This window comes from Pteropus alecto, unplaced genomic scaffold, assembly GCF_000325575.1.
Source record: "Pteropus alecto unplaced genomic scaffold, ASM32557v1 scaffold69, whole genome shotgun sequence".
In the NCBI taxonomy this organism is placed as follows: Eukaryota; Metazoa; Chordata; class Mammalia; order Chiroptera; family Pteropodidae; genus Pteropus; species Pteropus alecto.
Window position 1 is genome coordinate 2987965 of NW_006494610.1, and position 13474 is coordinate 3001438.

The 13474-nt window shown below is 33.9% G+C and overlaps 1 protein-coding gene across 2 annotated transcripts in view; it reads right to left on the reverse strand.

Annotated features, from left to right (window-relative positions):
* The window catches only part of RUNDC3B (RUN domain containing 3B), a 127294-nt gene that overhangs the window by 35976 nt on the left and 77844 nt on the right, over positions 1–13474 (reverse strand). For both annotated transcript variants that reach the window (XM_006925720.2, XM_006925718.3), the window contains exon 8: positions 4776–4933. In XM_006925720.2, coding sequence (XP_006925782.1) covers positions 4776–4933 — 158 coding nt within the window. The remainder of the gene's footprint in view (positions 1–4775; positions 4934–13474) is intronic.

A 13474-nucleotide genomic window follows, 5' to 3' on the forward strand; every position in this document is an offset into this window, starting at 1 on the left:
AATTGGGAGAGGCCAGCTTCGTGACTGTTTTCCTTCCAGTAATGGTGGCTCTCGGGCTTCAGCTGCTTTGTGTCTATAACCCCTCTCCTATTTCTGAGACTGGCTGCTGCGTATGTTTCAGTTCTCGCTACACAATATCCTCCGTGGCTCAGTGCTTGTGCTGGGAGAGTGAGGGGCAGGGGAGCGGGCGTGCTCTGGGATGGTGAGGGAATACAGCCAGGCTCCATGACTCAGCTTTCTACCTGGCAAAGGCGACTGCTAAGACACAGCTGTCACCCTTCTGCGCTCAGTCCCTGTCCTGCTCTCTGCCCCGCTCCCTGGGCTCCGCTGTGTGGAATATGCTTATTCCTCAGGCAGGACTGTTTGGGGCTTCAAACAGCCACGAAAGCATCATATGTTGTCCCCTCTCCCTCGCCCGGCTGGGAGCTCTGGGCTGGAGCTGCTTTCGGCAGTGCTTGGCTTTGTTTCTTTCTCTCCTCCTCCCTGTCACACGTGCGAATGGCCCACCTTCTAATGCTCTGATGCACAGATCCCTCAGACATGCTTGTGTGCAGGTTAGGTGCTATTTGTTGGGATATAAGTGTTCAGCTCCTTATAGTTTCAAGGGGAGAGATCAGGGAAGATCCCTCATGCTGCCATGCTCTGACATCACCGATTCCAAGTATACTGATTTCAAACTATACCACAGATTTCAATAAAACTATGAACATAAAAAAACTATAATAATGCTATATTTCCCAACGATAACATTACTCCTAAACATAATTTTTAGAGATGCAAAATTTTTCAATATTTTAAAACTCCACCAAATATAAACTTAGTCACTCAAATGTACTTTTGTTAATGTCTTGTAAAATGCTCCAAATTAGTGTTGCATCACTTATCAATGAGGAAAAGAATTATAGTTAAAAGTGGCACCCATTAAGTAATAAGTCTCCCTCACATACGTGGTCTATACAAATCTATACTGTAATAATAAATATTAATCCAACTGCCATTTAGAAACTAGATCTCAAAAGTGAATTTGTTGATTCCCAGGAATAATATAATCAAGTTCAAACTCATGGTTTGATCTGTACTTTGGAGGCATGGTAAGGTAAAACATTTTAAATTCACTATCTTTCTGAGTGAACTTATTAAGGTGATTTTAAGGCTTCTATAAGCCAAAATAGAAGAATAATCTTTGAATGCCCTCTTTGTCCTAGCTATATTATACATGATACTATTTAATATTCATAATAATCCACAAGGGGACTATTATCTCCATTTTACCAATAAGGAAACAGAGGTTCTAAGACATTAAGTTTGAGCTCATAATAGGCAAGCATAAAGTCAGTATCTGAACACAGTCCTGATTTGCAAGAAAGCTTTAGGATACTCTATACTATATCATACTAACTTGTACTCTGCTATCAAAACTACAAAATGTTCAGATTTTATGAGTATTGAAAGGTATAATTAAAGCGCACTTTAACGGTAATTCAAAAACACATCTAACCATTGAGAAATATATAAAAAGAATAAGTAAAGTGACAAAGGATTTAAGTCACCCAGGAAAAGATAACCAATATAATATAGAAGCAAATATTAGATGCCTCATATTCCATTTACTACTACTCTTCTGACCTTTTCATACATTACACATAAATTTTATACATTATAATTTTAATCTTCTCAAGATTAACAAAGGCAATTTCTGTGCCCATCTCCGATGCAGGCCTTCCTAATTGCTTGAAAAAAAATCTCAGCAACATAAAAAGAAAAAAAGAGTGTCCACTCTCTCCCTACGGTTGCAAAAATCTCCAGAGTATTCTGCACCTTTAAGATAATTCTGATAACATAGTCAATTGTGAACATTCTGAAAGGAATGTCTCTTACTCTTCTGTTCAGTATTCTTGTAACAGTTTTTGTGCAAAGGAATCTTGAAAGGTACCAGTTTACACCCACCTAGAGATTTTACCCATGCTGTGGGAGAGTAAATCTTTAACCTCTAATTGCAAGGAAAGAGTTTTTTAATTTTTAAAATTGTCTAAATAATTTTTATTTGTTGCTTTGGTAAAATTTAGTTAAAATCTCCTGAAAGGTATTAAAAACAATTGTAAGGTTTCTTTGAAAAATCAAGAGGATCAATGACACTTTTCTATCATAGATATATGATAAAACTGTAACTTGTAGATTCCTTTTGCCAACTAAAAAAGTTTGAGTCTTTGTTTCCCTTAAATTTAATCAAAAGTAAAATAAATGCGATACATTCAAATTTAATTCTCAAATGAAAATATCTGATTAAATAAAAACTGACTTCATAATTATTTTTAACTTCAAACAATTTAGACAAACTACTAAGATTATTTGCAAAAGAAAAATTATCTTCTTGACATACAAATGGCCAACAGATATATGCAAAGATGCTCAACTTCACTAGCTATTAGGAAAATGCAAATCAAAACCATAATGAGATACCACCTCACACCTTTTAGAATGGCTATTATCAAAAGACAAGAAATAACAAGTGTTGGAGAAGATGTGGAGAAAAAGGAATCCTCTTATACTGCTGATAGGATTATAAACTGGTACAGCCACTACGGAAAACAGTATGGAGATTCCTCAATGAATTATGACCCAGTAATCCTTCTTCTGGGTATCTAACCCCAAAATTTGAAAACATAAAGTTTGTAAAGATATATGCACCCCGATGTGCATTGCAGTATTATTCACAGTGTCCAAGACATGAAAACAACTTACATGCCCTCTGATAGATGACTGGATAAAGAAGATGTGGTATATATATACAATGTACTACTCAGACATAAGAAAGGATGAAATACTGCCATTTGCAACAACATGGATGGATCCTGAGAGTATCATGCTAAGCGAAATAAGTCATAGAAAAGGATAAGAAGTATATGATTTTACTCATATGTGATATAAAACAGAAAACAACAAATGAACATATAAAACAAACAAACTCATAGACACAGACAATAGTATGAAGGTTACCAAAGGGGATGTGGGTTAGGGGAAAGATGACAAGAATAAAAGAGGTCGAACATATGGTGACAGAGGGAGACTAGACTACAGGTAGTGAGCACACAATGCAATATACAGATGATGCATTACAGAATTGTACACATGAAACTTCTATAATGTTATTAACCAATATCACCCCCAATGAATTTAATGAATCGAAAAAATTATCTTCTTAATCTTTTAATTGCAAAGAAATAACCACGAATCTCCATTGTTTGGCTCTTGATATTTTCTCCTTGCTTACAAAAACAAGGGGCTATGGAAGGTGTTAATCCACCCCTCAAGTGATACCCCATAGGATAAACTCTCTTTAAAATATTTTTAAAAATATAAGAAATGACATATAAATATGTTATCAAGATACAAATTTCTAGAAAATATTAAGTTTTTCTGTTCCTTAATAAAACTTTTTTTACTTAGAAAATCATCTTTTATACTTAGCCTTCTTGCAAATTACATGCTAATTACAAAAGGACAACAATAACTATATAAAAGAAAAAAATACCTTAACCAAATGATTAAAGTTTATATAACTACTAAAAAGCCAACAGACTTCATGGACCGCTGGAAGTGATATCCTGAGGACACACCACTTATGTCGTATACTAGCCACAAATGAATAAGTTTATTCTAAACACAAAGAAAAGCAAACAAACTAAGACTGAGAGACATTCTATAAAATTATACGCCTGTATTCTTTAGAAATATCAATTTCATGTGAGACGAACACTGAAAAACTATTCTAACTTAGAAGTGACTGAAGAGAGTGACAATCAAATGCAAAATACGATCCTGAATTTGATCTTTATCAGAAAAACAAAAGTTGCAATAAGGGACATTATTTGGACAATTGAAAAAAGTGAAATATGAGTTACAGATAAGATGAAAGTATAGTACTAATTCACATTTCTTAAACTGAAAGTTGGATTATGATTATATAAAAGGTCTGTTTTTAGTAAAGACACATTGAAGTATTAAGCAGTAAAGAGGTATAATGTATGTAACCTTGCAGGTGGTTCAAGAAATAATATATATGTGTATACAGAGAAAAGGAGAGAATTATGACAAATATGGCAAAATGCTGAAAACTGGTGAATCTAGGAAAAGGTATACAAAAATTATTTTTTAAAAATTAAAAACCATTCTTTAAGATTAAGTAAATATTAATGAGAAGATTTCACCACAAATAATTGACAAAATCAAATTTGACAAAATGGTAAGATTAATACAAGGGCTTTGGATAGTGACAAGTTATTCACCATAATGTAGATCAATACACACAGCTTTCTTCATCAATAGAAGTCTTGCTATGGAAAAAGTTAGCAAGACTAAACTGTGCTTAGTGATAATCTGATACAATCTGGTAACAGTTTATGCACCGGAACTACACTTTGAGTAGTACTGGTCTTACATACCATCTTTCTGTAATCAATTAATCAATCAGTCAATCAATAACTAAATAAATAAATACTTTAAAAATTATGCATTGCAATTGGAAGAATATGCCAAGTTACAGGAGTTAACTCTGGGTAGCACAACTGAATGGTCATTTTTATTTTCTTCCCATATCTGATATAAATGTTTCTACAATGAGCATGGATTACTTTTATAATAAGACCTTTAAAAAATAGTGAAAAATAACTTAATAGTAGGCAATCAGATTTCTTGGAATTTGAATCCTGTGTCAAAAAGTGACATTTTCTTAAGTTCACATATTGCCAAAATTTTTCCAAAAGGATTTCACTTACAGCTGATCTTGAAGCTCCACAATTATATATTCTAATTGTTCCTTTTCCAATTTATGGGCTAGATCAGAATCTTCAATCCTTTGTAGTAGTGTTTTATTCTGGGAGACAGATTCAGACAGCTGGTTCTCTCGAAGTCGTAAGAGTTCTTCAAGATAACTCTGGAAATATAGATCACCAAGATATAGCAACTACAAAATTCTAATATATATCTTGAAGATAAATGCTGAGAAGCTTAAATGTTATTCTTACCTATATTGTAATAAAAGGATTTCAAAATATCACTGATGAAACAGTAAAAAATAATTGTTTTAACTGAATACAAAATGTAGCATATGTTCATTATTTAAAGCTCTTCTCTAACGTTCAATAAAATGTTTATAATTTAAGGTAAAACTTAGTTAAGACTTATAATTTTTAAACTCTACAACAATGATAAAATATTCTACATGCCTCCTAGCTTCAAAATACAAAATACAAACCTAATTACAGAATGACCAATTATAAGCTGCCTCTATGTGATTTTTTTTTCAAAAACAGATATTAACATTTTAGTGTTAACAAATTAGTGGGGAGCACTATAATGTTTTGACAGGTTTAGGGATTGCCTAGTGTCATATTCTAGTTCTACTAGTTATCAGCTATGTGTCTCTGCGTAAATTACTTAATCCCTCTGCGAGGTAGTTTCATCATCTAAAAAAATGAGAACAATAAGTGTGCCTAGTTAGGAAGAATAAATGAATCAATACACATAACATGCTTAGAATACTACCTGGTACACTGTATGCAATATATAATTCCTAGCTATTATTATTAGCAAACACCTAAAAATATGAGACCTCTTGGACTAATCCACTGTCTCATCTTTTTATTCATTTACTGTTTCTTTGCCCTTTTTGCTCTGCTTTCTGGGAGACTTCATTGAATTTATCCTCCAAATCCTTATACTGAATTTCTGAATTCAGGAAAATTTATTTTTAATTTCCAGTAGCTCGATCATGTTTTCTAATTATTCCCTTCTCATGGCATCCTACTTTTGTATTACAATGTACTTTCAAATTCCTCCCAGGATATTAAAATCTTTTTTTTTTCTTAAAGTATTCTTCTATTACATTATGGTATCCTATTCATGTCATTAACAAACTGTTTTAACTATTTCAGCTTTATGATAAATGTTAATAGAAGCTAATACTGCTCTTCCCTCATTTAGTTTCTTTTTCAGATTTTTCCTGACAATTCTCAAATGTTTTTTCTATAATAAAAATCTAAAAAATTAAAAATTAAGTTGATTCTTACAAATGAAGTATGTGTGTATAAATACATACAGCTTAATATAAACTATATATGAATATTTATAAACATTAGTAAACAATACTACCACCTAGATTAATTATCAATTTTTAAGACCCTATAATACCCTTAGCTTATCACACCCCTCTGCCCCCTGTACAAAAGTATCAATACTCTAAGATTTGTGTTTACCATCTTCTTTTCTTTCTAGCTTTACCACAAATGTATATCTTAAACAATTACTTAGTTTTGCTGGGTTTTGTCTATATTCTTTTGAAACTTTTTTCATCCACAATGATGGGTCTAGTTAAAGTTCATTTACTTACAATACTGAATAGTATTCCACTGTATGAATACTGCAGTGTGTTTATTCACTCTCCTGTCAATGGTTATTTGGATTATTTTAGGTTTTTCTAATATAAACAATATTACTGTAAACACTCATTTATGTTACCGAGTTACACACATTAGATAATGTCAAATTGTTCATATTAATCACATTCCCACCTACTAGTAATTCACATGACCTTATTTTAGTATCAAAGTTATATTAAATTCATAAAATTCATTTTAAAATATTCCTTCTTTTTCTATCTTCAAGGTCAGTATAAAAGAGAGATTACTGTAGTCTTCCGCTTATCGTTTCCGGTACCCGACGTCAACTGTGGTCCAACAATATTAAATGGAAAATTCCAGAAATATACAATTCTTAAGTTTTAAACTGCACTCCATTGAGTAGTGTGATGAAATCTCTTGAAGCCTTGCTCTGTCCCACCTGAGATGCAAATTATTCCTTTATCTAGCATACTCACACTGTGTACACTACCTACCTGTTAGTTACTTAGTAGCTGTCCAGGGTGTCAGATTGACTGTTGTGGACTGCAGTGTTTGGGTTCAAGTAACCTTATTTCACTTAAAAAAATGCCACATTTGGTTAACTTTTATTATATCATACTGTTATAACTGTTCTATTTTATTATTAGTTATTGTTGTTAATCTCTTGATGTGCCTAATTTATAAATTAAGCTTTATTATAGGTATGTAAGTATGTAGGTATAGGAAAAAACATAGTATAATTAGGTTTAGTGCTATCTATGGTTTCAGGTATCCATCAGGGGTTTTGGAATGTATCCCCTGTGGATGAGGAGGGATCACTGTCCTCCAAGTTTGGTAGGATCTTCCTCCTAAACCAAACAAGTCTGATGATTTTGGGCTGGAGGAAGGGATAGATTTTAAACTACTTAATTTGTTTAATGGTAGTAGGTCCATCTATGTTGAGGAGAAATATTTTTGGGGGGGGCTTTATTGAAATATAATAGACAGATGCTCACATTTACATTGTACAATTCAATGAGCTTTTTTCAATTATAGTGGCATACAATAATATATTAATTTTAGTTATATAGCATAGTGATTAGAGATCTATGTAACTCACAAAGTGATCAACCTACTAAATCTAGTAGCACTCTTCCCCCTTACATATTTATTATAACATTTTTGACTATTTTCCTTATGCTATGCTTTATATCTCCAAGTCTATTTTGTAACTATTCATTTGTACTTCTCAATCCCTTCCTCTTTTTGCACCATCCTCCCCAACCCCCCTCCCATCTAGTAGCCCTCAAAATATTCTCTGGACCTATGAGCTTGTTTCCATTTTTGTTGTTGTTGTTGATTGTGTTCTTTAGATTCCACATGTATGTGAAATCATGTAATATTTGTCTCTCTATATCTGACTTATTTCATTCAGCGCAATACCCTCTAGGTCCATCAAAGTCCATCTTTTTCCATCTTCTTGCTTTTAGTTTGTGTGTGCCTTTTAATCTGAAGTGAGTCTCTTGCAGGCAGCATATGTAGGGGTCTTGTTTCTCATCCATTCAGCCACTCTATCTTTTGGTTGGAGCACTTAATTCTTTTCCTTTTGAAGTACTTGTTGATAGGAATATAGTTATTACAATTCTTTATTCATGTTTTTGATACATGATTTTTCTTCTTAAAGAAGTCCCTCCAACATTTCCTGTAATACTAGCTTGGTGGTAATAAATTCCTTTAGCTTATTTTTGTCTGGGAAGCTCTTTATCTGTCCTTTAACTCTAAATGATAGCTTTGCTGGATAAAGTATTCTTGGTTGTAGATCCTGGGTTTTCAACACATTGAATATTTTTTTTGCCAAGCCCTTCTGTCCTGCAAAGCTTCTTTTGAGAAATCAGCTGCCAGTCTCACAGGTGCTCCCTTGTAGGTAACTAACTGCTTTTCTCTTGCTGATTGGCATTTTAATTATAACGTGTCTTGATGTGGGGCTCTTTGGATTCCCCTTTAAGAGGCATCTGGAGCTGCCAGCTGCTGCTGCTGCAGCCTCTGTCCCACTCAGCCGCTAGAGACAGGGCAGCTATGTGTCCTTGCCCTGTCCTACCTTCTGCCATTGTATGGTGATTTCTTAGATTTCTCCCTAGTTGTATGGCTTGTTCATCTAGATCCTAGGTGATTTTTCCTTGCTGTTTGCTCGTTGTTTCTGTCACAACTTTGATTTGGTTGCCAGAGGGATGGACAGAGCCTCTATCTTCTACGCCATTTTTCACCTCACCTTGAGAAGAAATATTTATATAAATTCTTCACCTAAGTTTTCTAAGGTATTGATATAAAGTTGCTAAAGTTCTATAATTATTGGGGGGTCTGCTGCATTTATAGGTATTCTGTCTATACTTGTTTTTTAATTGGTGGGGTGACACTGATCAACAAAATCCAATAAATTTCAAGTGTACAATTCAACGGTAACTCACATATATATTGCATGTGTGTTCACCACCCATAATCAGATTTATCTCCGTCACTACATATTTGACCCCTTTTACCTCTACCTTCCCCCTCCCCCACTACCCTCTGGTAACCACTGTCCATGTCCATGAGTTGCTGTTTGTCTGTCATGTTTGTTTGTTGCTTTCAGATTTATATCACACATATAAGTGATATCATTTGGTTTTCGACTCTTTCTATCTGGCTTATTTTGCTCAGCATGATTACCTTAAGTACCATCCATGTTACTGTAAATGGTAGTATTTCATCTTTTCTTATAGGTGAGTAATACTCCATTGTATATATATAGGAAACTTCAGTTGCTTCCACATCCTGGCCAGTGTGAATAATGCAGTGAACATAGGTGTGCATATATCTTTTCAGATAAATGTTTTCAAGTCTTTGGGGTAAATACCCAGTAGAAAGATTGCTAGATCACATGGTAGGTCAAGTCTTAGTTTTTTGAGGAACCTCCATACTGTTTTCCATAGTGGTTCTACCAACTTGCAGTCCCACCAGCAGTATAATAGGGTTCTTTTTTATCCACAACTTCTCCACCACTTGTTATTACTTATCCTATTGATGACAGCCATTCTAACAGGTGTGAGATGGTATCTCACTGTGGTTTTGATTTGCATTTCCCGAATAGCTAATGAAGTTGAGCATCCTGTCAGGTTTGTTGGCCACTGTATGTCTTCTTGCGAGAAGTGTCTGTTCAGTTCCTCTGCCCATTTTTTCATTGGATTGTTTGGGGTTTTTTTCTGTTGCTGCTGTTGTTGAGTTGTATGAGTTCTTTGTATATTTTGGATATTAGGCCCTTATCAGAGGTCTTGCTTGCAAATATATTTTTCAATTCGGATGATTTATCTTTTGCTGTGCAGAAGCTTTTTAGTTTGATATAGTCCCATCCATTTATTTTTGCTTTTACTTCCCTTGCCTTTGAGGTCAAATTTATAAAATCTTCTCCAAATTCAAGGTCCTTGCAGTTTGTACCTATGTTTTCTTCTATGCAATCTACTGTTTCAGGTCTTAGATTCAGGTCCTTAATCCATTTTGGTGTGTGGTGATAGACAACAGTCTAGTTTCATTCTTTTGCAGGTGACTTTCTAGTTTTCAAGAATCATTTATTGAAGGGGCTTTTCTTTCTCTACTGTATGTTTTTGGCTTGTCGAAAATTATTTGCCCATATAAATATGGGTTTACTTCTGGACTGTCAGTTCTGTGAGTCTGTTTCAGACATTGGTTCATGTGTCTGTTTTTCTGCCAATATCATGCTGTTCTGATTACTGTTACTTTGTGGTATAATCTGAAGTCAGGCAGAGTGATGCCTCCAGCCTCGTTTTTTCTCAGGATGCCTTTGGTGATTTGGGGTCTTCTGTGCTTCCATACAAATGTGATGATTTTTTTGTTCTATTTCTTTTAAAAATACTAATGAGATTTTGATGGGGATTGCATTAAATCTGAGTAATGCTTTAGGTTATAAGGTCATTTTAAATGTTGATTCTTCCAATCCAAGAACATGGAATATCTTTCCATTTCTTTGTGTCCTCTTCGATTCTTTCAATAGAGTCTTATTGTTTTCATTATAAAGGTCCTTCACATGTTTCATTAGATTTATTCCTAGGTATTTTATTCTTTTTGTTGCAATTGCAAAAGGAATTTTTTTTCATTTCTTTTTCTGACAGTTCATTATTAGAATATAGGTATGCTATAGATTTTTGAATATTGATTTTGTATCCTGAATCTTTACTGTATTTATTATTTCCAGTAGCGTTCTTGTGGAGTCATTAGGGTTTTCTACATAGAGAATCATGTCATCTGCAAATAGTGACCGTTCGACTTCTTCATTTCCAATGTGAATGCCTTTTATTTCTTTCTCTTGCCTGACTGCACTTGTTCAGACCTCCAAGATTATACTGAATAACAGTGGTGATAGCAGACTGCCTTGTCTTGTTACTGATCTTAGAGGAAGGAAAGGTTTTAAGTTTTTCACCATTAAATATAATGTTGGCTGAGGGTTTGTCATATATGTCCTTTACTATGTTGAGGTACTTCAATATCTGTTGTGTTTTGATCATAAATAGATGCTGTATCTTGTCAAAGGCTTTTTCTACATCTATTGATAATGATCATATGATTTTCAATTTGTTAATGTGGTGTATCACATTAATTGATTTGCAAATATTAAACCAACCTTGCATCCAAGGAATAAATCCAATTCGATCATGGTGTATGGTCTTTTTAATGTATTGCTGAATTTAGTTTGCTAATGTTTTGTTGAGTATTTTTGTATCTGTGTTCATGAGAGATACTGGTCTGTAGTTTTTTGTGTGTGCTATCTTTACCAGGTTTTGGTATCAGGGAAATATTGGCCTCATAAGATGAATTAGGAAGTATTGCCTCCTCTTTGATTTTTTGGAAGAGTTGAAAATAGGTATTAAATCTTCTTTAAATGTTTCATAGAATTCACTGGTGAAGCCATTTGGTCCTGGACTTTTACTTTTTGGTAGGTTTTTGATGATTATTTCAATGTCCATACTGCTGATTGGTCTATTTAGATTATACAAGTCTTCAGGATTTAGTCTAGGAAGATTGTCTATTTCTTAGAACTTGTCCATTTCTTCTAGGTTATTAAACTTGATGTTATGTACTTTTCATAGTATTCTTGTATGATTCTTTATATATCAGTGTTATGTCATAACATCTCTTTCATTTCTAATTTTGTCCTTTCTCTTTTTTCTTTAGTGAGTCTAGCCAGTAGTTTGTCAATTTTATTTGTCTTCTCAAAGAACCAGCTCTGTGTTGCATTTATTTTTTCTATTGTCTTTTTGTTCTCAATTTCATATAATTCTGCTCTAATTTTTATTATTTCCTTCCTTCTGCTGATTTTGACCTTCATTTGTTCTTCTTTTTTGAGTTTTTTAAGATGAAGTATTAGGTTGTTTATTTGGGCTCATTCTTGTTTTTTGAGGTAGGCCCTAATGATATGAAGGTACCAAAAGTTTTGACATGTTGTACTATCATTCTCATTCATTTTTATGTGTCTGTTGATCTGTCTTTTTATTTTTCTGTTATCCAGTCAGTAGTATGTTGTTTAACTTCCATGTATTCATGGTTCTTCCTGCTTTCTTTTTATCATTGATCTCCAGCTTCAAAGTATTATGATTAGAGAATATGGTTCATATGATTTCAATCCTCTTATATTATTTAAGGCTAGTTTTGTGTCCCAGCATTTGTCCATCCTTGAGAATGTTCCATGTGCACTAGAGAAGAATGTATAAGCAGCTGTTTTGGGATGGAAAGCTCTGTACATTTTGATTATGTCCAGTTGGTCTAATGTGTCATTTAAGGATGTTATTTCCTTATTGATTTTCTGTTTGGATGATCTGACTATATCCAACAGTGGGGTATTTAGGTCCCTTGCTACAATAGTGTTTTGGTCTGTTTCTCCCTTTAGATCTGTTAGTAATTGCTTTACATATTTCGGGGCTTCCCGATTGGGAGCATAGATATTAATAAGTGTTACGTCTTCTTGGTGCATGATTCCCTTTATCATTATGAAGTGTTCCTCAATATCTTTCTTTACATTTTTTATTTTGAAGTCTATTCCATCTGATATTAGTACTGCTAGTCCCGCTTTTCTCTGAATGCCATTTACTTGAAATATCATTTTCCACCCTTTCGCTTTGAGTCTATATTTGTCTTTGGAAATGAGATGTGTCTCCTGGAGGCAGCATATGATTGGGTTTTGTTTTTTGATCCGTTCTGCAACTCTGTTACTTTTTCTTGGTGAGTTCAGTCCATTTACATTGAGGGTGATTATCGAAATATGAGGTCTTCTTATAGCCATTTTATCTTTTGCTTTCTGGTAGCTCAGTGTTTCCATTGTTTCCTTGTCCTTGTGTTTCTGTTTTCTTTATTTTGGTTGGCTTTTGTGGGTTTTCCCTCTGGTCCTTCTTGTTTTATGTTATATACTTTGGTTCTAAATCTTCTGTGTGTGGTCACCATTACAAATATGTAAAGGATAGTTATATATACATAGTTGTCCCTTTTCTTCTGTGCATGCCTTATCTCCATTCCCCTTTGCAAATTTGGATCTTTGAATCCTCCCCTTTTCAGTCATTGTTGTCTCAACTTGTTTCTATGTATGCTGAATGTTCATTACCATCTTGCTATAGCAAATCTCTTCTTATTTTTAAGCTTATAATGCCCTGTTCCTAGTAAGGGTTGCACGCATCTGCTTTTATCTGCCTGCTAGCCACCTTACTACTAATTTTTTTTTTTTTTTGTCATTTTGTTTTAGGTGAGCTAACCCCTTTTAGTATTTCCTGTAATGCAGGTGTCAGAGAATGCCCTCAATTTTTCTATGTCTGGAAGGTCTTTCTTTCTCCTTCATATCTAAAGGAGAACTTAGCTAGATACATTATTCTTGGCTAGTGGTTTCTTTCATTCAATAGTTGAATATTTGATTCCACTTCTTTCTGGTTTGTAAGGTTTGTGCTGAGAAATCTGATGATAATCTAATGGGTTTTCCTTTATAGGTTACCGCCTTCTTTTCCCTGGCTGCCCTGAAAATTTTGTCTTTGTCGTTGATTTTTGATAATTTTAATACAATATGT